The sequence below is a fragment of the Ipomoea nil genome, unplaced genomic scaffold (genome assembly GCF_001879475.1).
Source record: "Ipomoea nil cultivar Tokyo-kokei standard unplaced genomic scaffold, Asagao_1.1 scaffold1043, whole genome shotgun sequence".
Classification (NCBI taxonomy): Eukaryota; Viridiplantae; Streptophyta; class Magnoliopsida; order Solanales; family Convolvulaceae; genus Ipomoea; species Ipomoea nil.
The window spans coordinates 3,477,281-3,500,661 of NW_017617471.1; the positions used below are offsets into that span (position 1 = coordinate 3,477,281).

The 23,381-nt window shown below is 34.3% G+C and overlaps 2 protein-coding genes across 3 annotated transcripts; one reads left to right on the top strand and one right to left on the bottom strand.

The window, feature by feature from the left end:
• Window positions 1-7,693: 7,693 nt before the first annotated feature.
• Window positions 7,694-10,914, bottom strand: LOC109181920 (probable auxin efflux carrier component 1b). 2 transcript variants are annotated; one of them, XM_019331889.1, is made up of 7 exons: window positions 10,611-10,914; window positions 9,451-10,573; window positions 8,817-9,090; window positions 8,627-8,712; window positions 8,377-8,534; window positions 8,199-8,275; window positions 7,694-8,113 (listed from the first exon to the last, which is right to left on the bottom strand). In XM_019331889.1, exons 2-7 carry the CDS (start codon window positions 10,568-10,570, stop codon window positions 8,047-8,049), a joined length of 1,782 nt encoding a protein of 593 aa, XP_019187434.1. In that variant the 5' UTR covers window positions 10,571-10,573; window positions 10,611-10,914; the 3' UTR covers window positions 7,694-8,046. The 2 variants fall into 2 exon arrangements, with proteins under 2 accessions (XP_019187434.1, XP_019187433.1); XM_019331888.1 differs by having other exon boundaries at window positions 9,451-10,914.
• Window positions 10,915-19,494: 8,580 nt separating this feature from the next.
• On the top strand, window positions 19,495-21,272 carry LOC109181922 (3-oxoacyl-[acyl-carrier-protein] reductase FabG-like). The gene is made up of 3 exons (XM_019331896.1): window positions 19,495-19,860; window positions 20,059-20,290; window positions 20,876-21,272. The coding sequence occupies exons 1-3, from the start codon at window positions 19,506-19,508 to the stop codon at window positions 21,150-21,152; spliced, it is 864 nt and encodes a 287-aa protein (XP_019187441.1). The 5' UTR covers window positions 19,495-19,505; the 3' UTR covers window positions 21,153-21,272.
• Window positions 21,273-23,381: the final 2,109 nt, after the last annotated feature.

Consider the following 23,381-nt stretch of genomic DNA (forward strand, 5'->3'; position numbering starts at 1 on the left):
ACCAGGACTATGTGGTCTAATGGTATCCGGGTTGGACTTCCATTTGGAAGGTTGTAAGTTTGAGCCTCAGTGGGGGCGTTATTGGCTCTTTGTGGGCGTTATTGGCTCTTTGTGTTTCAGTAGGTTGAGAAAGTATATGAACAGATACTACAATGTAATAGAGCTAGTACCATTCAAAAAAATAAATAAATAAAATAAAAAAAATGGTACTTTGCTCTAGGTGGAACTTATCGTGAAATTTATAATTCAACGATTCAAATTAAAAAAATGGTACTTTGCTCTAGGTGGAACTTATCGTGAAATTTATAATTCAACGATTCAAATTAAGAAGGTTAATTGACAGCTCTTACGAAGAGTTGACCTTGAAACCGTATGTTTATCAAGCTAACTATCTTACCAACTTAATCAAACTAACTATTTCTTTCTTTACTTATTTTCTTTAACTTTTTTTAATAATTTTAATTTTTTGTGTGTGTTTAACCGTACTTTTGGGGGAGTTTGGTTCAAGTTATCCGACATAACCTCATGAACGTAACTATTGTTATATTATTTTTTTCTCAAAACTTTCACTGAACCAAGCATATGTTAATGTAATTTTTAAATATATAAATTATATATATATATATATATATATATATATATATATATTAAATTTAATATTATAAAAAACTTATTGTAAATAACTTCAGTTAAATCTTATTAATCAAATTACACACATAAAATGAGAGATTGTAAGTATAAAATATTTTTGTCATTTTTTTTTTGTTTATATTATTAGAGAATTATTAATTAGTATGAAATTTAAGAAGGGTAAGACAAGTAGTTTGCATTTGCATTTCTTTACAAATGGATCACTCCACATTGGAGATTCGTTAGAAGAAGCACAAAATCTTCATCTTTTTGTTCTTCTCTTCATCAATTATATTTTATGGGTACAAGAAAGGACCTATTCCCTATGTCCTACCCAAACACAACTTAACATTAAAAAAATTATTTAATTATGAATTTCTTTCTCATTGCTATGCACAATCTTTTTTTTCTTTTTTCTTTTCTTTTTTTAATCAAAGAGAAAAGAATCACTCAAAACGAAACTATTGCCCACTCAATAATGCAGAGATCTTCCTAGGTCAAGAAATTCGCATGAAATCCTACTATGAAGTGATAAAACACATCTTATACTATAGAATGTGGTCCACATTGCTAAGTGAAACACTGACATATATGTTCATTTTTAGTGTATCACATGTTTATTTTTCGAAAATTCATTTTCAGTGTATTGCTGGTTCATTTTTAATGTACTACCTAAAAATAAATACATTAAAATGAACTTTTAGTATACAGTATACTAACCACAAACATTTATTAGTAATTCACAAGGTTGCAAAACACGTTAGGCGCCGAGGCGCCGATTTTTTATTTTTATTTTTTTAAATGTAAAAAAAAATTAAAAATTAAAAATTATTAAAATTCACTAATAAAACATAAGGTTCTCATCTTTTTTTCTTACAAACTATTTATTTAAATGGCTATAAAATTGTTTAAAATATTGTTGAAACCATCTAAATACATAAAAAAACTAAAATTAAGAGCAAAAGAAGCAATTTTTTAAAGAAATTGGCGGGGCAAACTGCCTTTGACTGTTTGCGGTGGATAGATCTCAAAAAATACGCGATTTAAAAAAAAAATATTCAAAACGGACAATCAAGTCAAAAGTTTGCCTTCGCAAAGCTTTTAACCTAAACCCTAAAAGAAAAATAATAATAATAAAAATCGCCGATTCGACCGACTAGACAACCGAGGAGGCCGATTCCGGTCTTCTTCACCGCGACCGTGCAGCGCCTAGCGACTAGGCCCGATTTTTACAACTCTGGTAATTCACCTTGCAATATAAAATCATGGTCCACGATATAATTTGCCTTCCCAAAGACCTATTTGCATTTTCATTTAAGTGGATAAGTAGGGCAATTTGGTTTCTTTCAAAAGTATGGGCCAATATTTAAATTTTACAAGCCCAGTTAAAATTTATATGAGTTATTTCCGGGCCATATTTCATTGGGATGAGTCCAAAATATGCTGAAATGGACTACGGAACTAATTATCATATGTGTAAGGGCCTAGCCCAATTTTACAAGTCTCATACAACTTCAACTCTCTAGTTCCCTGGACTCTGTCCTAATGGGCCAAAGGAGCTAAACAGGCCTTTCTAAAGGCATTGCAGATCGGCCCATTTCATACTTCACCAATCCTTATATATACGAACCATTATGTCCACACAACTTGTGTGAACCAATTTTGGATATTGTAAAATAATGTACATTCAATATAAAAATAGTACTTTTAGTATATTAAAAATATATATATTAAAAAAAATACATTATATTCAGAAAATGTATATTATTTCAGTACATAAATAATGTAAATTTAGTATATTAAAAATGTATTTTTTGTTATGGTCCACATAATGCTGTGTGGATCATGATCCACACAATAATTTTCCCTATATACACCATAGACCAGAGTTCACAATGTATTGTGGACCCTGGTGCATATGTATGTGTCTTATGTTGTGAGTTTTTGTGTCTTGTATTATAAAATTATGTTTCTTAAGAGTATGAATTTTGTACACAAAACACATTAGTAATTGTGTCTTATGTTATGAATTTATGTGTCTTGTGTTGTGAAATTCTGTATATATGAATAGAAATCATGTACTTAAATCAGATTTGAAAAATAAATAAATATATAACATGTGCATGTCTTGTGCTGTGTCTTTTGTTATATAATTTTGTATTTACGAGTATAAATTTTATACCTTGTCATTTTGATTCAGGGTTCAAAAAATCGTAATGTAGTAAATTAGTTTAGGTTGCTCATAACTAATCAATTCAAAATGAAAAAAAAAATAGATTGTTTTTATTGAAAGTTGAATTTAAAACGTTGTGACTACAAAAATAGCAACCCAACATATCTCTCTTTTTTTTTTAATTATTTTTGTTGGATAAAATATTTATGACAATTAATTACACATATTATTGGCACTGGGAATGGGCTGTAAGCATGTTGGGAAATGATGTTACTTTATTACAGCTGTAGTTTGTAAATCCTGAATAAAGCCGTTAAAATTATTAAGGCCACTGATGTTAATATTGGTTTTTTGTTTTTGTTTTTGTGCGTGAGTGAGAAAGAAATCTATTACTATTATTTAAAGTGTGTACAGAGTAAATCATAGTCTTGTGTAAAAAAGAGAAAAATTGCATTAAAAATGTTCTATCAAATTAGAGTGTGGAGCCTTTCGAGTTGGGAATTCAACTTTTTGAGACGAGAGAAAAGTTACACCAGAAAGACTCTTTGTGTCGTGCTTGACTTGAAAAATATTAACAATACGAAATTTAAACCCCCAATCTTTTAAGTGCAAAAAGTTATATTTCACTTAGTTGATCATCTCTTTCCGATCACAATACATTTTATATTAATGATTGAAGTTTCATATAAGCTGTAATGATAAGAACATTATTTTATAAAATTATAAATTACTAGAAGAGGCTCCAACATTGTCACTCATTCAATTTCATGAATCAAGACAACTATTTGTGACGCCACAAAACATATTATAGTAGGACTAGGATTTAGTGGCAGACATACTTTACCATATCAAGTACAATAATGTTTTCAATAACTAGGTTATAAATACAAATCCCAAGAAGGGTTAATCCATAATTAAATATACATTAATCTACAAATTTAAATAAGATTTGTTTCTCAATAGTGGTTCGGAAGGGTTATTCTTCCCCCCTCAAAAAGTTAAATCCTCAATCACAAAGGTTCCCCACACTTTGACCTGACAAAATATTTAGAAAGATGTGTAAATTATGGTAACTCAGCTGAATCATAGAGGTTAGACCTCTGTGGCTGGTGAGACTCAATCCCTGGTTATTTTTTTCAAACTTTATTCCTATGACCAACTGAGCTGCCCATATAATATTTTTTCTTTCTTTTTAGATAAAAAACATATATTATTACAGATGAAGAATGTTTATCATGTGCATACACTCGAATGGTAGATATAAGTTTTATGTGTAATCAGTGTTTTTTACACAGAGTATGACCTAAAAAGCTTTAGGAGTTGTACTGGATACAATTCACACCTTAAATTAATAAGTTATTGTAAAGAAAAGAAAAGAAGGTGAGAATATAGTGGTGCATGTTGTGTGGCTTTTGTTGTAGGGTCATTGTAATAAACAAGGATGATTAATCATGTCATTAGCTAAATAACAGATTATGAAAATCACTAATAATTGTACGGTGGATCCATGAAAACTAGGGCCTAAAGGTAGTCACTACACACACATGAATTAAATAAAAATAATGCAAAATAAATAAATAATAAATAAAATGTACTTTTATTCTTGATGCTTTAATTAGCAGAATTAATAATTGTATTTGGTGAGATGATTTGCACTAAAAGTCATATTTTTGCTTTCAAAAGAGTCACTAACATCAACACCTTTTGCCCATAAAGTCAATTCATCAAAGTGGTGCTTATTTGATGTGGACAACGCTTTACCTAATTATATTATTATTGGCAACACTACTTCAAATGGTGGGTCAAATACTTAGTTAATTGGAAATTAAAATGTCAATAGATAATTTCTTTTGTCTTGATTTATTAATTTTTATTATATATATCTTATTTAATCATCAAATTAATTTTATTTAATTTACTTTTGATTTTTTATACAACAAAAAGAAAATTTCAAATAAAAAATTACTATAAATATTTAGATCAACACACTCTTATAATATTAATTGCAAGTAAAAAATAAATACCATTTGGAGATTTCTTAAGGGAAATTCTATTCACACCCTCCTTTTTACTATTTGCACCACCTACATAATAGGTCAAACTACTTTATAAGTGGTGCTAACTAAAAAATGCAATTTACACCCCATCATTTAATGTGGTCAAAAGATTAATATTTATTTTATATATTTTTTTTACAATCAAATTATTATTTAAAAAAATAAAATAAAAAAAATAAAAAATAAAAACCAAAAGAAGTCCCGTCACCTTCTCCGGTGAGAAGGCAGGGACTGCCTTCTCACCGGAGAAGGCAACTGGGCTGCCTTCTCCGGTGAGAAGGCAGCCCAGTGGGTCGCCTTCTCACCGGAGAAGGCGACCCAGGCACTCCTTCTCCGGTTATTAGTAAAAAAAAAAAAAAAAAAAAAAAAAAAAAAACTCGTTAACGAGTCACCTTCTCCGGTGAGAAGGAGTGCCTTCTCACCGGAGAAGGCAACTGGGCTGCTTTCTCCGGTGAGAAGGCGACCCACAGTGGGTTGCCTTCTCGCCGGAAACTACCTGGGTCGCTTTCTCCGGTGAGAAGGCAGTCCTGCCTTCTCACCGGAGAAGGTGACGGGACTACTTCTTCTTTCTCTCTTTTTTTTGTTTTTTTTTTTTTAATGTATTAATTAATTAAATTTTAAATTGTCAAAGTATTAATTACAAGTTTGACAAGGTGGTGCAAATAGCATTTTGACCATCCATTAGGCTATTTGCACCACTTATGTATTTATTGTAAATTTTTAACTTTTTATATTTTCTACTTTTTACCCTATTTTAGTCAAAGGGGGGTCCAAATAGCAACACCCTTTCTTAAATACATGCAACCTCAAAAGTGGCGGGAAGTAAGACACCTTCGTTGGGTTACAAAAGTCATTTAGGATGAAATCGAGAAAAACCACCATAGTTGATGACTATTTTGGATATTAACTCTCTGCAATATTATCCTTTATTTTTGTCTCGCATTTGTTGTCAAGATTGTTACAACATCAGTTTCAACGCACCTCTGCTCTGCAACTTTATACCCCAATTATTTTACATTTAGGAGGAACCCGCCTACCATTACTCTTCGGTGAATTCTATTAATTTTAAATTAATTATTTTTATTGAAGTGTATTAATTATGCTGTTCATAATTTAAAAAGTTAATTGAATTGACCAAACTCCTTTTTTTTTTTTTTTTTTTTTTTTTAATATTTTGATTAATTAGAACCACTCCAATGTATATTTTAGTAGGAGAATGCTTCTCCAAGCGGGGAGAGCAAAAATTGATAATTTAAAATGAAAGATGTTGCAAAATCTCTTCTCACTTTGCAATATACCTGAATATATTTTTTTTAACAGTAAAAAAAAGTTGAAGCATGAATATACCACTAGGAGAAGAGATAAATCGCGAGATGTATCTCAATTTACTTATAGGCTTTCAAATGCTTGCATACTATAACAACTTAAATAGTTAAATTAATATCTCCATTTTTTAGTCCTTGACACTATTACTACTATACAAAATTTATGAACTTCTTTTGTGTTAATTGCATAGTTTGCCTTCAAACAAAAACTGATTAGTTTAACCGTGATCCAATTTTTCCCATAACTAATTAGAGCATCTTCCCTTTCAAAAAAAAAAAAATAAAGCACCCTCAATAGACATGTTTTTTTAAAAAAAGTTTTTGAGGTGCCAACTAGGAGAAAGAGGAGAGAAACATAAGAAGAAGAAAAAAAAAGAAAAAAAAAAAAAAAAGCAAAGCAGTTAACTCGCCAACCAGCGTGTGCACTACACGCGCTCGGCTGAGCGTTGCCTGTGTTCCAAACCCGAAGCATTGCGCATGATCTTTGATATTCCTCTCTACTGCAGGACACACAAAAATATCACTTCTTACAGTAAAAGCTCAATATTCTCTTTAAGTTTTTCTCTTCTCCATATATGGACTTAAAAATTGCAAAAATGTCTCAAAAATCATTTATGGGTGTTGAAGAACATCATAGAACTATAGATGAGACAAGCAAGAAGCAATATTGTTTTAGTGTTACAAGTGTACCAAACTATCAAAAAATGTTTGCTTTCAAAGGAACAAATGCACATGACTCTCTGTGTGGTCTGAGGTCTGTCTGAACCCCCATGGGGTTTCCCAAAATTTGATTAGAAACATCTTTTCCCAAATTCAATCTCTGACCACAACACCACACTGATCACCTGCAGATTTGCTTCAGCTATGCAAGAGAATTGGCAAAAAATATGCATGCTAGTATTTTTATTATTTTTAACATGTAGGTTGATAGGGCCAGCCAAACAAGGCCTTATTAGTAGGCATAGCATGGTCCAAATGACCATAAAACCCCACCACCATGCCTAGCCTTCTCCAGCTTTGTATGTAGGACAGTGCATATATGTCCCCTTGCTGCCAACAATAATAAACCCTACTTGCAGTCATTGGACCCACACTATAAATCCTAACTAAAGTCACCAATTCTTTATTTATATATACAGGGACTAATTCTACCGGAAGTCACTTGTCTTTAGTGACAATTTTAAATTTAATTTCAGATTATCGTTTTTGCCATTTTACCTTTCAGACTATTATTTTTTAGACATTTTTCATCATTCTCATGATTTTTTCTATTTTTAGTAAGGATATTCTTATCTTTTCATATTTTTTCGTTTATTATTTTTTCAATTTCAACCAGTTTAATTGGTTTAGAACTTTAGATAATCTCTGATTTTTAGTAACTATATTTTTCAACCAATTTTTAGTAAAATTCCGCCAATGCACTAAGTTTCTGTGTTGGGTTACCCACTCCAACTATCTTTTTTGACATACATTTGACCCTTCAACAAAAGTGGGAGACAAAAACCTTCTGAAACAGCAACACAATTAAGAGCATGACTTTTCTTAGGTTGAAAGGAACAACAAAAGCATGAAACAAAGAGGAGAAGATCCCAGGAAGCTTTTCTGGGGCTGGGAAAAGACAACAACAAAAACATTCTTAACTACTGCTAACAAAGCTACTATAATGCTAGCCAGCCTTTGCTTTCCTCTTCTTCTTCTTCTTCTTCTTCTCTCTTATCTCAGCATTTTGTCTTCCACCACCTCTACTAGGATAGTGAGAAATCTAGTGTTCTGTTAGAAACCAAAAAAGTTGTTCCATGGCAAAATGGTCAGCTCTTTTCTTGTCGATCGATCTGGAGTTTCGAATGTTAACAGGTTTACTTCAGAGCCCCAGCAGGATGTAGTAGACCAAAGTTATGGGGAGTGCGATTAGCATCCCGAATATAACCCTGCATTAGGGTACAGAACATGGCAAAAACACGGGTTAATATGCATGGTTTGGTTGAGTTTTCGGATTCTATTCTTAGTTCTTACCCTGTGCTCAGAATATCGGGATGGACATTGTATTCCTTGGCAAACACGAAGGGGACAATTCCTTGGGGAAGGGCAGCCTGAGAATTAGACAACACTATCATGTTAAACTAATCCTAGGAATTAACGAGAAACATGATGAATGATGCAGTCATTTGGCGTTTCTAGTTGTTGTTTTTACCTGAACGATGGCAACGTGAAGGAGGACACCTCGAAGGCCAACAGCAATCGAGGCAGCAGCCATGACTGCAGGTCCAGTAAGGAACCTTATGGCCATGGAGAATGAGGCAATCGTCTTCCCACAAGCAATGATTCTAGGCTGCAATGCCATGAACAAACCTGCAATTCCAAAACATAATAGTTTTTCAAGATCAAACTATACCCAATCCAATGCATAAACAAACCGGGATTCACACGATCGAGGACTATACCAAGACTAAACATCGCCATTCCAAGACCAGCATCAGACAGGATGGAAATCGACTTGGCTATTATCGCAGGCATCACAATGTGCCACCTGCAAGCGTTTCACACAATTAACCATGACAAGTGACAACAAACCCGAAGAATGGAAACAAAATCTATTGAGAATCACACAACTAAAACACCACTTTCCCATACCTATAAGACACCAAAGACCAAGTGAGGCCAATCAAGCTAGAATATGTGTTCGGGTTCCTAATAAGTTTCCTCCACACCATAATCAGAATAAGTCTCGTCATGACACTAGCCGGAGGCATGGCTGCAGGCTTCGTTTCCATAGCCGCCTTTGGATGAAGCTCAGTTGTAGAGCTGGAGCCAAGCTTGGATAGCACAGGCCCTTCCCTGTCGTTTCCATTCGGGTTGTTCTGTCTGTTATCGAAACTAAATTCTTCCCGACCAAAGTCATCATAATCTAGCAAAAAATGGCAAGATTTAATATTCCATCACTAAGTAGAAGACAAAACACCCCACCATAATTTAAGGATGGATTTGATCACCAAGAATGCAACAAAATGCCCAGAAATAACTGATAGATATATTAGTATAGAACTGGCTGCAGTTTCCACTTTCCAATGCAACATTATAGTAATCTTTTTGTGGTCAAGATTATAGTATAACAACATATATCAACAAGACAAATTAGGTTTTAAGATAAAGTAGAAAACTCCAAGATTAGGTACAGGATCAAACAGTGATTCTTGAATCTAGGATTATCCAAATAAGAAAAAAGCCATGATTTTAGAAATGGTGTTAAATCTTCAAGAACACAAACCTTTTGGGTGAGCTCCAACTCCAAGTTCATGGCCATAATCACCTCCTTTGAACACATGAATTCCTCCTTCAGACACTGGAGAGGCACTTGAGCTCCAAACAAACATGTGAAGGTCTTTGCCACCAGCCTCTAAGCCATTACCCTTCTTCTTGGCACTGGCCGGACCGGTGACCGGAGAGAACAATCCGGCACCGGCTGGAGCAGGGTACCCAGAATTATTATTCCCCTGTCCATTTCCCCTCCCAAACCCACTCTCCTCATCAAACCCCAAGTTCCCAAAATTGGAGTGCCTTGGACTGAGATTTGCAGCCTTCCCATTCACCATTGAGTAGAAGTCTGTGTGGTTGAAGCTAGAGCCTCTTGGGGTAGGGTTTCTTGAAGACTGCAGAGAGTAAATCTCTGCATTGGTGAGGTTTGAAGGTCTGGGTGTCAAAGAAAGCCCAGAGTTTGGGCCATGGGATCTTCTGGAGAAGATTTCAGACCTTGAACTGGCTGATTTTCTCACAGTTACATGAAGCTTCCCATCTTCACCAACCTCAGCTTGGGTCTCCAATGGCTCTTTCCCATCCAATGAGATAACATCAGAATCCACTTTGAATGAGATTATGGAGCCTGCAGTATCAGGGAACTGCTCTGCAATGAGCATTCTTGCCCCCCTATACTCAAACAAGAACAGCATCAGAGTATACCAAATTATACACTGGAGCACCACAATCTGCACCATTAAACTCCCAGAAAACTCCCCATACATGCCCTTCAACAAAGGGATCCCCATAACAAGTGTGTTGGGGAGAGTGGAGAGAGAGAAGAGAGTAATGGACCACTCAAGGGATCCCCTGGAGCTGGTTCTTGACCATATGGCTAGAACCACAAGGACAATGACTTTCTGGAGAGCATCAGCAGCTATGAACCTGTAGTTCATGGTATATGGATTGTTGGTGGAGATGAAGTGGAAAGACAGAAGAGGAACAGCAAAGAGAGCCACAAATCTGTTGATCCCAGAGCACTGATCTGGGCTGAAGATCTTCCACCACTTCACTGACCCATAGGCTAAAATCATGGCAACATAGAGTGGAACAACAGCTGTGAGAACATGGTAAAGATCAGAAATTGTGATCATTTTCCCCCTCCCAGAAGATGTTTGAGATTTTGAAATGAATGAAACAAGATTTTCTCACAAGAAACCTTTTTTTTTGTTTTGTTTTGTTTTCTTGTCCTATCACATATGTGCCAAAGATTAAAGAACCAAACTTTATTCTTGGTGTATGATGTAAATGCAAAGTGGATTATCAATGGGTTCAATATAATGGGAGCAAAGCAGAGGCAATAGAGAAAGAAATCAAAGATTCCTCTCAAAAGCCAGAAAAAATGGGATTTCCTGGCTGCTTTGGAAGAAGAAGAAGAAGAAGATGAGGGCAGATGTTTTGTGGGAGATGACAGAAGTGATGGGATATATTTATGGGAGCTAAATGGCAGACAAAGAAATAAAAGCTAAGGTCTTTTGAGAAGCTTTTTATAGTCTTTTCATGATGGGGAAAAGGCTCTCCTATGCCTATTCTCCTCTTAGGCTATTGTCTGTTGCTTTCATAAATTTTGACATCAAACATTATTTGCAATAGAATATATCTTAACACTAAAAACTCATTATGGGTTTCCCATCTTAAATTCATCCTCAATTGTTGATTTTTTACACAAATTTTAAGATACCAAGTATGAGAGAATGAGAGAAGGAAAAAAAAATGAATTTTCAAGTAAAAAAAAAAACTATGGTAAGACGTTCGGCCTCATGCGATAAATGGCAATGTCTTTAGCGCTGTGGTGGAGCCCACTTCACTAACAAAAATCAAGTTCTTGCAGTATAATTTTAATGCTTCTCTCTCTTCCACTTCATCTAAAATTTTCTCAAAAACTGAACATTAACCACTACTGTGGTTGCTCTAAAAATATATGACTAAGCAATTTGTTATAGTATATGTAACATTGTTCAATAGTATAATTAAAGCATTCATATTCACTCATGTGATAAAGGTTTAGATATGTGAATCCAGAATCCCTTGAATGATCAACAAGTATAGGGAGTGTTTGGAAATTTATAGGTTATTGACATAGTTAATTGGTCCAATCACTTCATTTTCAAAATGCTACCTTAATTTGTGTTTTCCATCATCTTAATGCATTTTTCTTTTTTAAAGACTCTCTTAGCCTTTGAAAAACTCTTAAACCCTTCCAATCATCAAGCTTAAACAAACTTTAAATGTTTTGTTGAATATTGTTGAATAATAGCTTATAATCTTTAAAGTTTAATTTGAATAGAAATTTATAAGTTTTTATTGGAAGTAAGTGAGCAATAAATATATAACAAAGGTGTTTCTACTGGAGTTTAAAAATTTCTTTAAAAACCTTAAAGATACAGCTGAAAATTAAACGTAATGTATGCCACTATAGTTGTATGATGAGTACATAGTCGCATTGCCTAACGGGCAATAATATAATGCTAGCCAACCAAAAAAATAAGACATTAGCTTACTTGCTAAGTGTGGCATATGTAACTTGGATATGGTATAAATAACTGTTGAAAAATCAAATACAATAATAAAGATCAAAGAAAAACGACGAACAAGAAGATTCAATAATGTGTCTACGTCACAAAAACAAAGTACTTCTTTTTATTATATTGATAATAATATCTTCTTAGAGTTACAACATTAGTATTTATAAAACATGCACAACAAAATCTCTTCAAGTAACCCATGCTTTGGATTCACCATCTTGTCTCACATATCTATTTATCACTTGTACTAGTTTATTACTATATCTAATATGAGCTACTTCACTTAAAGCAAATAAAGAACATTTTGCGAAGCATTATGGTCTCAATCCGGATTTGACCCTGATATTTTTTTGCCCGAACGCTGACCTCGCGCCATGCGTTCATAGGGATTGTATCGGGACTCCTTTTATCTGTAGAGACTGATTTTTACTTTTGTCCCTCAAGGCTTCGTCCTTCCCTTTCTGTTAAAAAAAAAAACAAATAAAAAACACTACTCTTGATTTAATAAAACAAGTTTTCATCAACAATTAAGAGACTAAATATACAATCAAATAACAACATCTACATCATCTATCAAAAGACTAAAAGCGCTTCTTCTCATATCAATCAATACAAAACTCTGATGACCAATATTGAGAGAGGAATATCTTTGTAGGGAAGAGAAGAAAACAGCATTAAGAGGTCTCATTCTCCATGAGAGGGAAAAGACCAAACAGCATCGGAGAGAAAAGGAAAGGAGAGGGGAGAAGAGTACTTAAAAGCAAATGAAGAAAAAAGTAAGGTGGGAACAAAACCCAGAAAGATGCAGCTGTTCTTTTGATGCCCAAAAAGAAAAGCTTTTTTCATCAAAGATTCTCTGATCTCCATTCACTTTCTGTAATACTGTGTTTAATTAATCATTAACTTTTAATGGTTAGTCCACTTTTATGACTCATACCATACAAACCAGCTTCCCAGCTTTTCCTGCTGTCTCAAGAGATAGAAACCCTATAATATTTGCCCTTGAGGACCCCACTTTCTTAGTTTATCACTTTCACATCCCTCATTTTGTGTTGAGCCCATTATTATGATCAAACCTTTTGAGCAGCAAAGTGGTGCTTGCATTGCCACAAAGTTTCTTTTGTTAATTAGCTATATGGCACAAAACTACAAAAAATTGTGTTTGTGAGAGAGGTGGGGAATGGGTTGGTGGAAGGAGGCTAGCAAAACCCTAATTGGAATTATTCTAATCTTTTTTTTTTTTCTTGAATTTTGAATTTAGGTTGGAGTTTCACCATATACATCAAATCGGTGTAATAAGTGATATTGTTCAGGGACAACTCAATCAAAATTGGTTTGATAGTTGATTTAGTAATCACAAAGTTTCAAGTTGACTCATTCTGAGAGCTGTCTAGCTATTGACATTCTTAGTGGGTTTCACCATAAAAAAACAAAGTAATAATGTTGTTCAATTTAATTTTATCTTATATAACCTTGTTTAGTTCAACTTTGATAATGTAACATTATGGTTCTGTAAGAAAATGAAGATAAACTGGTCATAGAGGTGAAACTTTGGAAGAATGACCAGGGATCGAGTCTCACCCGTGAGCACCGGTCTAGTGTTCAGTTGAGTCACCATGATTTACAACCTCCCACCGCTCTGTCAAGAAAATGCAGATAAAGTAAATGTAACATATATTATTACCTACATTTTCTTAAGTATTGTATCATTATCTTCAAATATTTCAATTTTACCCTTTCTACGACATATATCACTGATCTTATAATGAATTTCAAAACAATTTTATATTATCATAATCTTAACTAAACATACAATGTAATGTTACATTCACATTATCTCAAATTACCTTTTAAAATGTAATTTTACTTTTTACAATAATTTCACATTTTGTAAACTAAACAACGCCACTTAAGAAAGACGTTTTTTCAGTAAACTAATACGGAGTATATAATCATAATAATAATAATAAAAAAATGAAATTGACTAAATATACGTACAATGTAATTATGTACCATATGAAGTGCATGTCATTCCTCGGTAGCACAATAATGGAAAACGTAGAAACGTAACACCACAAAGCTGAAGAAACGAACAAATAGTCAAACATAAACTATATACGTGTATATTTGTAAATATATTTTGTTTAAATATGCATCAATACAATTATTAAATTTTTTAAAATATATTTTAATTTTTTTTTAAATTATGAAAACTATCTCAAAATATTTTACGAAAAATTCATACATCATAATGTAATTATGAGAAAGGGTACAAAAGAAGTCAAATATGAAAGTGACAGTGGGGATAATGTCCGGCACTTGTGGGCCTTAGGGGCCCACAACAGTCCCCTACTTGGAAACTTATTGACCCATTCACAAATTCTGAAAGCCTAAATATTGATAGTAGATGATAGGCTTCATTCAAGACCAAATCAAATGTGGGCCAAAATGCAGCCGAGGCCCATATTGGTTACCCAACAACGACAAATTATTGTGTGGACTATGGTCCACATAGCTGTGTGGACCACGGTCCAAAACAACGTTGTTTTTATATTAAAAGAAAAAAAAAAATCTTGCTTTGCGCACATGTTAGAATAATGAACATTCTGGAGTAAGATAATGTATTTATGAGTTAGAATAATAATGTACTTTATGTGGTAGAATAATGTACTTTATAATAATGAAATTTATGGGGTTTAAAAAAAAAAATTATGGAGTAGGGTAATGTATTTTATGAGTTAGAATAATGTACTTTATGATTTATAATAATAATGTATAATGTACTTTATGTGTCAGAATAATGAAATTTTTGGAATAAGATAATGTATTTAATGAGTTAGAATAATGGCCCTGTTTGGTAAAAAAATTGGCTTATAGACCAATTTTGACTTATTTGACCACTATTAATTGTTTTATTTAGTTAAAATATCAATATAAATGTTTGATTAATTAGCTTTTTGCAACTCCAAAAGGCTAAAATTCAAAAAGCTACTCCAAACAATTTTTTCAATTAGCTTTTTGAGAAAAGAAATTATACCAAACAACTATCAGCTAACAGCTAATTTACCAAACACTTTTCTACAATCAGCTAATGTTATCAACTATTTATACCCTCTAATTAACACAATCAGCTAACAATCATTTTACCTGGGCCAATATATTTTTAAATGTGTACAAACATTTAATTATTTTTATTTAATTTTAAATTTTAAATATATTATTGATGAGGGCATGGGATCGCGAGAGTCCATTTTATTGGAAAAGTCTTTGTCCAACTGTCTATGTGGTGTGTCCATCTTTAGGCAAATTATATCGTAGGCGCACAATGCATTGTGTACCCTAGCCAAAACGACGTCGTTTTGTATCTTTTTATTTTTAGAAACTACAATTCCCGTTTCTGCAGTTAACTTCTAAAAAAAAAAAATCTCATGTTTTGAATGTATAGAATTGTATAGTAGAATACACGTAAACTCATAACATAATACACATAATCTAACATAATACTTAATAATATAATATACATAAACTCTTAACATGATATACATAAACTCTTTACGTAATACACATAAACTTAACAGAATACGCATAAACTCTTAACATAACACATTTAAAATCTTAACATAAAAAACGGCATCGTTTTAGGCAGGGCGCACAATGCATTGTGCACCCTGGTGCACGATATAACGCTTGTATCTTTATGGGTGAGGTGTTGACACAAAAGAATAATGAAAGTCTGTTGGGCTAAGGAAATAAGGAAGTTTGGAGCAAAACATTATAAGAGGTAATACTAAGTGGGTATTGAATCCACAACCTCCCACTTAACAACACACAAACACTAGCCACCCAAGCCACTCAAGATTTTGTGTATTAAAAGGCAGGAAGCTCCCATCATGCATAGGAGTGCGCTGGAAGCAAAGTAGTGGAGAGATACGTGTGTAGCCAAGAATGAAGGTTGCTTGATGTCGTCTATTTGTCAACCATCTGTAGTCCTTTAACAATATAAATAGGGTGTCTTTCCTCCCCTTAAAAACCATCCCTAAGCTCACCAAACCCCTACTGGTTCATTGGCCTGAGTCTCCTCTCTTCGGCTGGCACACTAGGGTTCAATTCATAGCGGTAACATTGTTATTTCTATTTCATTATTAGTGCTATAACTTGTATTATTATTCGGGGCGCCATTTTGGGCCCTATTCCATTTCTTATGACTATAGTATTTATTATTTATGTATTCTTCGGGTTGCTGTTTTGGGTCAATATCTCAGACTTTGTACATACAATTTTGAGTCTAACGCCCCATGTAAGAAAGTTACTATTTTCCTACTACCGTTCTATACATATATACTCTATTTATGGTGGATCCGGTTCAACAAAATCATCCATTATATAAAAATTCTTTCAAAAATATATATTTTAAAAATATAAAATAATATTATGTAGTGTCGGTAACCGTCGGCGGCCGTAGATATATGGTAACAAGTAGTCGAGTGTGGCACTCGGACTCGACACTCAACACTTAAAATGTGACTAGTAAATCTTGACACCCTAGTTATCCATCGATAACCTCCAATTCCATTAATTATAGCCTTTAATCCTATCAATTATAGTCTTTAATCGAATTAATTAGAGCTTTTAATCTCATTAATTATAGTATTTAATCCCCTTAATAATTATCTATAAGTGCCGTACGAACCCTATGAGCCGTCTTCTACCATTTAGGCTACTCATTTCTTCTATTATAAAAGAGGGTAGTCAGGAACAAAAAGGGGGCTCCATCTCTCTGGAGACACGATGATGCATGTACATATTCCCTACAAAAAGATAGTGAATTCTGGCTCAAAAGGCCTGTAGTTTAACTTTTACCTTTTGGTTTTTACGTTAAAACTATCATGTCTCTTTTATTTTTTCTACCTACTTATATTTTATTATTAATTATTCAAATCGGATATGTTGACCCGCCAAGTGACTATCCTGGATCACAAAATTAACAATTACCCTTTGAGAGTGTATATTAAGTAAATCTTATTTTGTAATTTTAATAGGTAAATAATATGATCATAAAGAAGTAAATTAATATGTTGTTCATAAGCCACTAGATCGTTATCATTAGGTGTTAAACATAGATCTTTATTGTTATCTTTAATTTGATAACAATATAATCAACTTAGTTAGAAGTTAGAACTTCAATTTAGTTAGAACTATTTCTGTATACACCACACTTTTACAACTCACGAATAGTCACTTCTTACTATATATGATTAAAACCTAAAAAGTTTTTTTTTTTTTTTTAAGTATTTAATATTTTATCAGATAAAATAAATATTTTGTGAAAATAGCATTTTTCTTATCGGCTATACAGGCGGACTTTACCATGCTGCCAATCACAAGTGGCCATGTGCCTATGCACATCCGGTCTTTCCGCAGGCTAGGCATGGCCACCTTATCTACATTACAATTTCAATAGGCAATTAATTTGAAATAACACGAAGAAACACACACACACATATGTGTGTGTTTCAATAGGCAATTAATTTGAAATAACATCAAGAAACACACACGTATAAATTTAAGGTGTGTGATTTTTGTGCTTAAGGTATGCGTGAGATTTGTGCTTAAGGTGCATGTGTTTTGTGTTTAATGTGTGTAAATTTTGTGCTTAATGTCAGTAGATGTTAAAACTTAAAGTGCGTGAATTTTATGCATCAAGGTCCAGGATTACCGATTTGAAATAACATCAAGGTCCAGGATTACCAGAATAAAAAAAAAAACGTGGTGACAATTTGATAATTTTTGCATCTAAATCAAATTTAAGGTGCGTGATTTTTGTGCTTAAGGTATGCGTGAGATTTGTGCTTAAGGTGCGTGAGTTTTGTGTTTAATGTGCATAGATTTTGTGCTTAATGAGAGTAGTTGTTAAAACTTAAAGTGCGTGAATTTTATGCTTAAGGTGCATGAGTTTTGTACTTAAGGTGCGTAATTTATGTAAAGGTGACTGATTTGTGGTCTTAAGGTGCTTTGTTTGTGTGCTTAAGATGCGTGGTGATTTGTGTACTTAATAAGGTGCGCCGTTTTAATGATTAAGGTACATCCAACTGCACAATCACACGGGAAACTATTCCTACACCTGAACCCTTCCATATATATATATATATATATATATATATATATATATATATATATATATATAAAAGTAACTATATATAAAAGTAACTAAAAGTTGAGTTACTTGATTTGGCATGTTATGACTTTAATTTATAAAAGGTCAAAGGTAGTGTTTCTATCTTTTTTCTTTTCCTTTGTTTTTAAATATCTCTTTTGTATTAATCTTTGGCCCTATTATTTATTATTATTATTATTTTGTTTTTAAATCCGCCGTGTGATTAGGGAATTTTAGGAGTGAAAAATATTTCCCTATTTTATACATGCACTTTTTTTTTTTTAACTGAATTTTATATCATCACAGTAAATTAGCAATCGTTATGCTGTGCATCCGTATGCACCATACATGGTGTATACGGATGCCAAAACGACGTCGTTTTATTAAAAAACGCGCGTCTCCCCTTTAAAAAAAATTCAGGTTCGATTCCCAGCAACAACATTATATTGTTCATTCATTCTGGAATTTTAGTTCATAGATTATGGAAATATAGTTCATTGATTATGGAATTATAGTTCATCGATTATGGAATTGTAGTTCATCGATTATGAAATTTTAGTTTATAGATTATGGAATTTTAGTTCATTCATTCTGGAATTTTTAGTTCATAGATTAGATTATGGAATTATAGTTCATCAATTATGGAATTATAATTCACCGATTATGGAATTATAGTTCATCGATTATGGAATTTTAGTTCATATGTTGTTGCTGGGAATCGAACCTGATTTTTTTTTTTTAGGGGAGACGCGCGTTTTATTAAAACGACGTCGTTTTTGCATCCGTATGCACCATGCATGGTGCATACGGATGCACAGCATAATTTGCCGTAAATTAGGCAACATGCCTTACAACAAAGCAAAATGTCGTCCATGCACTCTTTGGGATTTTTATTTTGGGTTTGTTGAACATTGAATGACATTATTGTCCTCCTTATGCACTCCAACCCGGTGAGTTTATTCGGCGGAATGTATGGTGATTATTGTCATTTCAAGTGTTTAAATTTCCATAGTGAGTGTCGCCTCCTTGTGCGGGATGCTATATATATTCTTCCAAGGCTGAACCCCAACCCTAAGGGTCCCCACACCCCGGCCCGACAGAGCGGTGGAAGGTTGTAAATCATGGTGACTCAACTGAACATTAATTAGAGAGGCTAGACCGGTGCTCACTGCGCACAAGGAGTCCTCTTCACTTTGAGAGGTTGCTCCCACACTGCCGCTGGTGAGACTCGATCCCTGATCATTCTTTCAAAGTTTCACCTCTATGACCAGTTGAGCTAACCATGCGGGCGGAATGCTATATATATATTTGCTTCAGTAGACGCCATGAGTTATACATCAAAAGCAAAAAATGGAGAGCCGTGTGAAAGTGGCGCGCCACCTGGAGCCATGGCGGGACCTTACCGGCAAGGTGGTGATGGTCACCGGAGCCTCGTCGGGGCTGGGCCGAGAATTCAGCCTCGACTTGGCCAAAGCCGGCTGCAGAGTCATCGCCGCCGCGCGCCGAATGGACCGCCTCAAATCTCTCTGCGACGATATCAATGGAGTCGCCGGTTCCCGTGATTCCAGCACCGTTCCGCCGCCCCGCGCAGTGGCTGTTGTGCTCGATATCAGCGCCGGCGGTTCCGCCGTCGAGGCGGCCGTTCAGAAGGCCTGGAGCGCGTTCGGACGTATCGACGCATTGATTAACAATGCCGGTATTAGAGGTATGTAGCTTGAACACCATAACTTTTATTTTCTTAGTGACGAGGAAAAACTCACAATCACTATCAGTATACCTGTATAACTATAACTGATAAAAGAATTACAATAAACTAAACCAGTCTAGGTTATCTATACCTGATCGGCTCTATCATAATTTTTGTTTACTAGATAGTGTAGAGGTTTGAACTTGTGATTCGCAGGTAGCAGGCGGACATCATTGGATCTGACGGAGGAAGAATGGAATGACACCATAAGAACAAACCTAACCGGAACATGGTTGGTCACAAAATATGTGTGCTTGTTGATGCGCAATGCTAGGCTGGGAGGATCAGTCATCAACATCTCCTCCATTAATGGGCTTAATCGTGTGCAGTTCATGGGGGCTCTTGCTTATTCTTCTTCAAAGACTGCTGTCAACACATTCACAATGGTATCCCTTTAATTGTATCTTATGTTTTGTTTGTCAGATGATGCTTTGCTTCTTTCACTGCTTGTCTTTTGAGTGGCATAAGAAATCCATAATCACTATTTAAGGGTAGATATTGAGTAAACACGGGCTTGTAACCTAGTAGCAAAAGACCTAAACCAACCTAAGTTGTTATAGTAGGCTTATAGCTGGTGCTGACCGGTTTAAACCAAATTAAAGAGGCCAACAGGCTACTACCATTGGGAATTGAACTTGTAAGTTTATGACTACCAAGTTAACAGTCAAATCAATTCAACTTACTTGTTTGGCATCAAAGGTTTATGTTGGTAGGGGCATCCCAACCAAGTTAGCCAAATTGTTAACTTAGTAACCATAACGATATAAGTTCGACTCTACCAAGAATCTATTGACCTTAATTATTGTTTGAACCGATCAACTATGAATAATTTAACTTGGTTAGTTTATCTCTTTTAACGTCTAAGGTAACAAGATGGGATTTATCAAATTTACGTCCTCAAATAATAATTGCGGGCTTCACTCATTAAAAAAAATAATAATAATTTATGTTTGTGGTTCTGAAATGGTGGCATGATGGCGCTTGAACTGGGAGCTTATGGGATAAGAGTGAACTCTATTTCACCTGGGATTTTCAAGTCCGAGATTACCATGAATCTGCTGCAGAAACATTGGGTCAAAAAGGTTGCTCATAAGATTCTGCCTTTAAGAACACTTGGCTCAACGGATCCAGCACTCACATCACTTATACGTTATTTAATCCACGACTTCTCCGAATATGTATCCGGAAATATTTATGTTGTTGATGCTGGAGCTACTTTGCCTGGTGTTCCCATTTTCTCTTCTCTCTAAAGCAAATCCACCAACTCATCGTATGTTACCAACGTAACACTCTCGATAGAACTCTTCATGAATGAGAGGGGTCCTATTCAAACGTGGCTGAATTAGTCTAATCTTGTTGAGCATATATACTAGTGTTTGTGATGCATGGGAAATTATGTTATCATGAATTTAATATGATACTCCATGTGTAATTATACAAATTATATTAGACAAGTGTGCCTATAGTTTTGAGTATAGAAGGTTGGGTAAAGAATATCATGTCTCGCAACAACTAGGAGTACTAGTACTAACTACTCTTTCCGTCTCATTTTATGTGTCGGTTCATTTAACGATGCTTGATTAAAGTTATTTTTAATACACTTTCGTATAATATTAAGTTGTGAAGCTCTTCCATGATTTCCTGTTTCGGGGTGGTTCCATAGTTAGAGTGTTAAAATTATTGGAAGCCCTATATTTGCGCCTTAGGTTAAACAAATTGGGGATTTCTCCCCTTCACTGTAAACACAATGTGTGGGCGGTCTGGGTTGCCCGTTCATCAAGTGAAATTTCATCAATGCCCTCCACTTAAACAGACTTCTAACGCCTAAATGAATGGAGAACCAAAAGAGTTAACATTTTCAAAGTCGAGGATTTAATTGGGCAAGAAAAATTATCGAAGACTAAATTGGTAATTTCGCTATAATCGAGGGACCATTTCAATAATAAACTATAAATAAAATAAACAAAGGAGAAATAGTTCGTTTGATCAATGAATAGTAAGTCGAAAAAGTCACCAAAAAGGTTAAAACGTGGTTTAAATAGAGTTCACGACCATCTGAGTTCCATTGACACGATTGTATCGACAAGTGTGTCAAAATTTGCCACGCCATGCAACACAACGTTGACATAGTCGTGTCCTTGGGCGTTTAGATTTCTGACCAAATTTTTATTGATGTTTTAGGCCGAAGAAGGGCACTTGCAAGAGTTATCTCAAAGACCAAGGTCTACCTTGCAAGGTGGATCCAGATCCAAAATACAAAATTTATATATTGAATGTTCATAATTTACATACTTAATATTTACACATTACTTTTTACAAAATTGTGAACATATTCAATATGTGAATTGTGAACATTCAACATGTAAATTATGTACTTTGGACCCGAGTCCAAAGGGCCCTTGTATCCCCCTCCATATAGGTAAGATGCCTAGAGCTAGTAGAAAAGGGTCATAGAATGCAGCCTTCAATTTTCATAAGCTTAACTCAGATATGAAAGCTGAAGTTCGTGTCTCATAGGGGGGGCTTTGCAACTCCCTAAGCTCCACCCCCCCCCCCCCCCTTCCTATGACTAGAAAAACGTAATTTGAAAGTGGCAATAATCAATTAATATTTGATGAACAAACCTATCAACACTCTAAACTTGTTGTTGAACCATTATTTATATTGACAAAGCACAGACAAACATGTAATAAGAGATCGTAAATGCTATTACTCTTCGATCAACGAGATCACATGAAATCTTCATTGTGCGATTAATATACATTCTTTCAAAAGGTTGAACCCCAATCCTAAGGGCCCTCCACACTCCGGCCCGACAGGACATTTGAAATGTGCGATTAATATACATAGATACACACTAGGTGACTGAATTGATAAAGCACGATTCATATGTTAGAAGATCATGTGTGATGTGTTTGAGTTTACTAACACTCTTTTCAATTCCGCTGCACAAGATTTACAAAATGCACATTTTGAGATAACATCCACAAATTTGCATTGTGATACCAAAAAAAAAAAAAAAAAAAAAAAAAAAAAAAAAAAAAAGTGATTTTAGAATCTTGTCTACATCAATCCTAACTTAACTCTCTCCCAAAGGAGGCAATCCTAACTTGACTTTCTCCCAATGGGCGAATACCACACATCACCTTCCTTGTTCATCAAATTCAACATAGCCATTAATTTGTTTTAATAAAATAATAAATTTCTTGACAAAAATGTTCACAACTTTGCTACCTTGTCGGACTATATATTCTGATCACATAAACATACTTTCACGAAAAACTAAATCGAGTCTACACCAAACTATACCTTTTTTTTTACATATAATAAGGAGTCCAACGTTAATCCTATTGCTAATTAAAAAAGAATTTCAAGTGCAACTGTTCATCCACTAGACCACTGTGTTAGGATGCACAATGAATATACATGAGTTGGTGTGAGTATGGGACAAGTATCTTATGTGACCAAACATACAATAA

Excerpts from the sequence above, each read along its gene's own strand:
- LOC109181922 (XM_019331896.1), top strand. The coding sequence starts at position 19,506 with ATGGAGAGCCGTGTGAAAGTGGCGCGCCACCTGGAGCCATGGCGGGAC. Across the intron at positions 19,861-20,058 it reads TAACAATGCCGGTATTAGAG|GTAGCAGGCGGACATCATTG; the intron begins GTATGTAGCTTG and ends TGTGATTCGCAG. Across the intron at positions 20,291-20,875 it reads GTCAACACATTCACAATGGT|GATGGCGCTTGAACTGGGAG; the intron begins ATCCCTTTAATT and ends AAATGGTGGCAT.
- LOC109181920 (XM_019331889.1), bottom strand. The coding sequence starts at position 10,570 with ATGATCACAATTTCTGATCTTTACCATGTTCTCACAGCTGTTGTTCCA. Across the intron at positions 9,091-9,450 it reads AGTTGGAGCTCACCCAAAAG|ATTATGATGACTTTGGTCGG; the intron begins GTTTGTGTTCTT and ends ATTTTTTGCTAG. Across the intron at positions 8,114-8,198 it reads CCCGATATTCTGAGCACAGG|GGTTATATTCGGGATGCTAA; the intron begins GTAAGAACTAAG and ends ACCCTAATGCAG.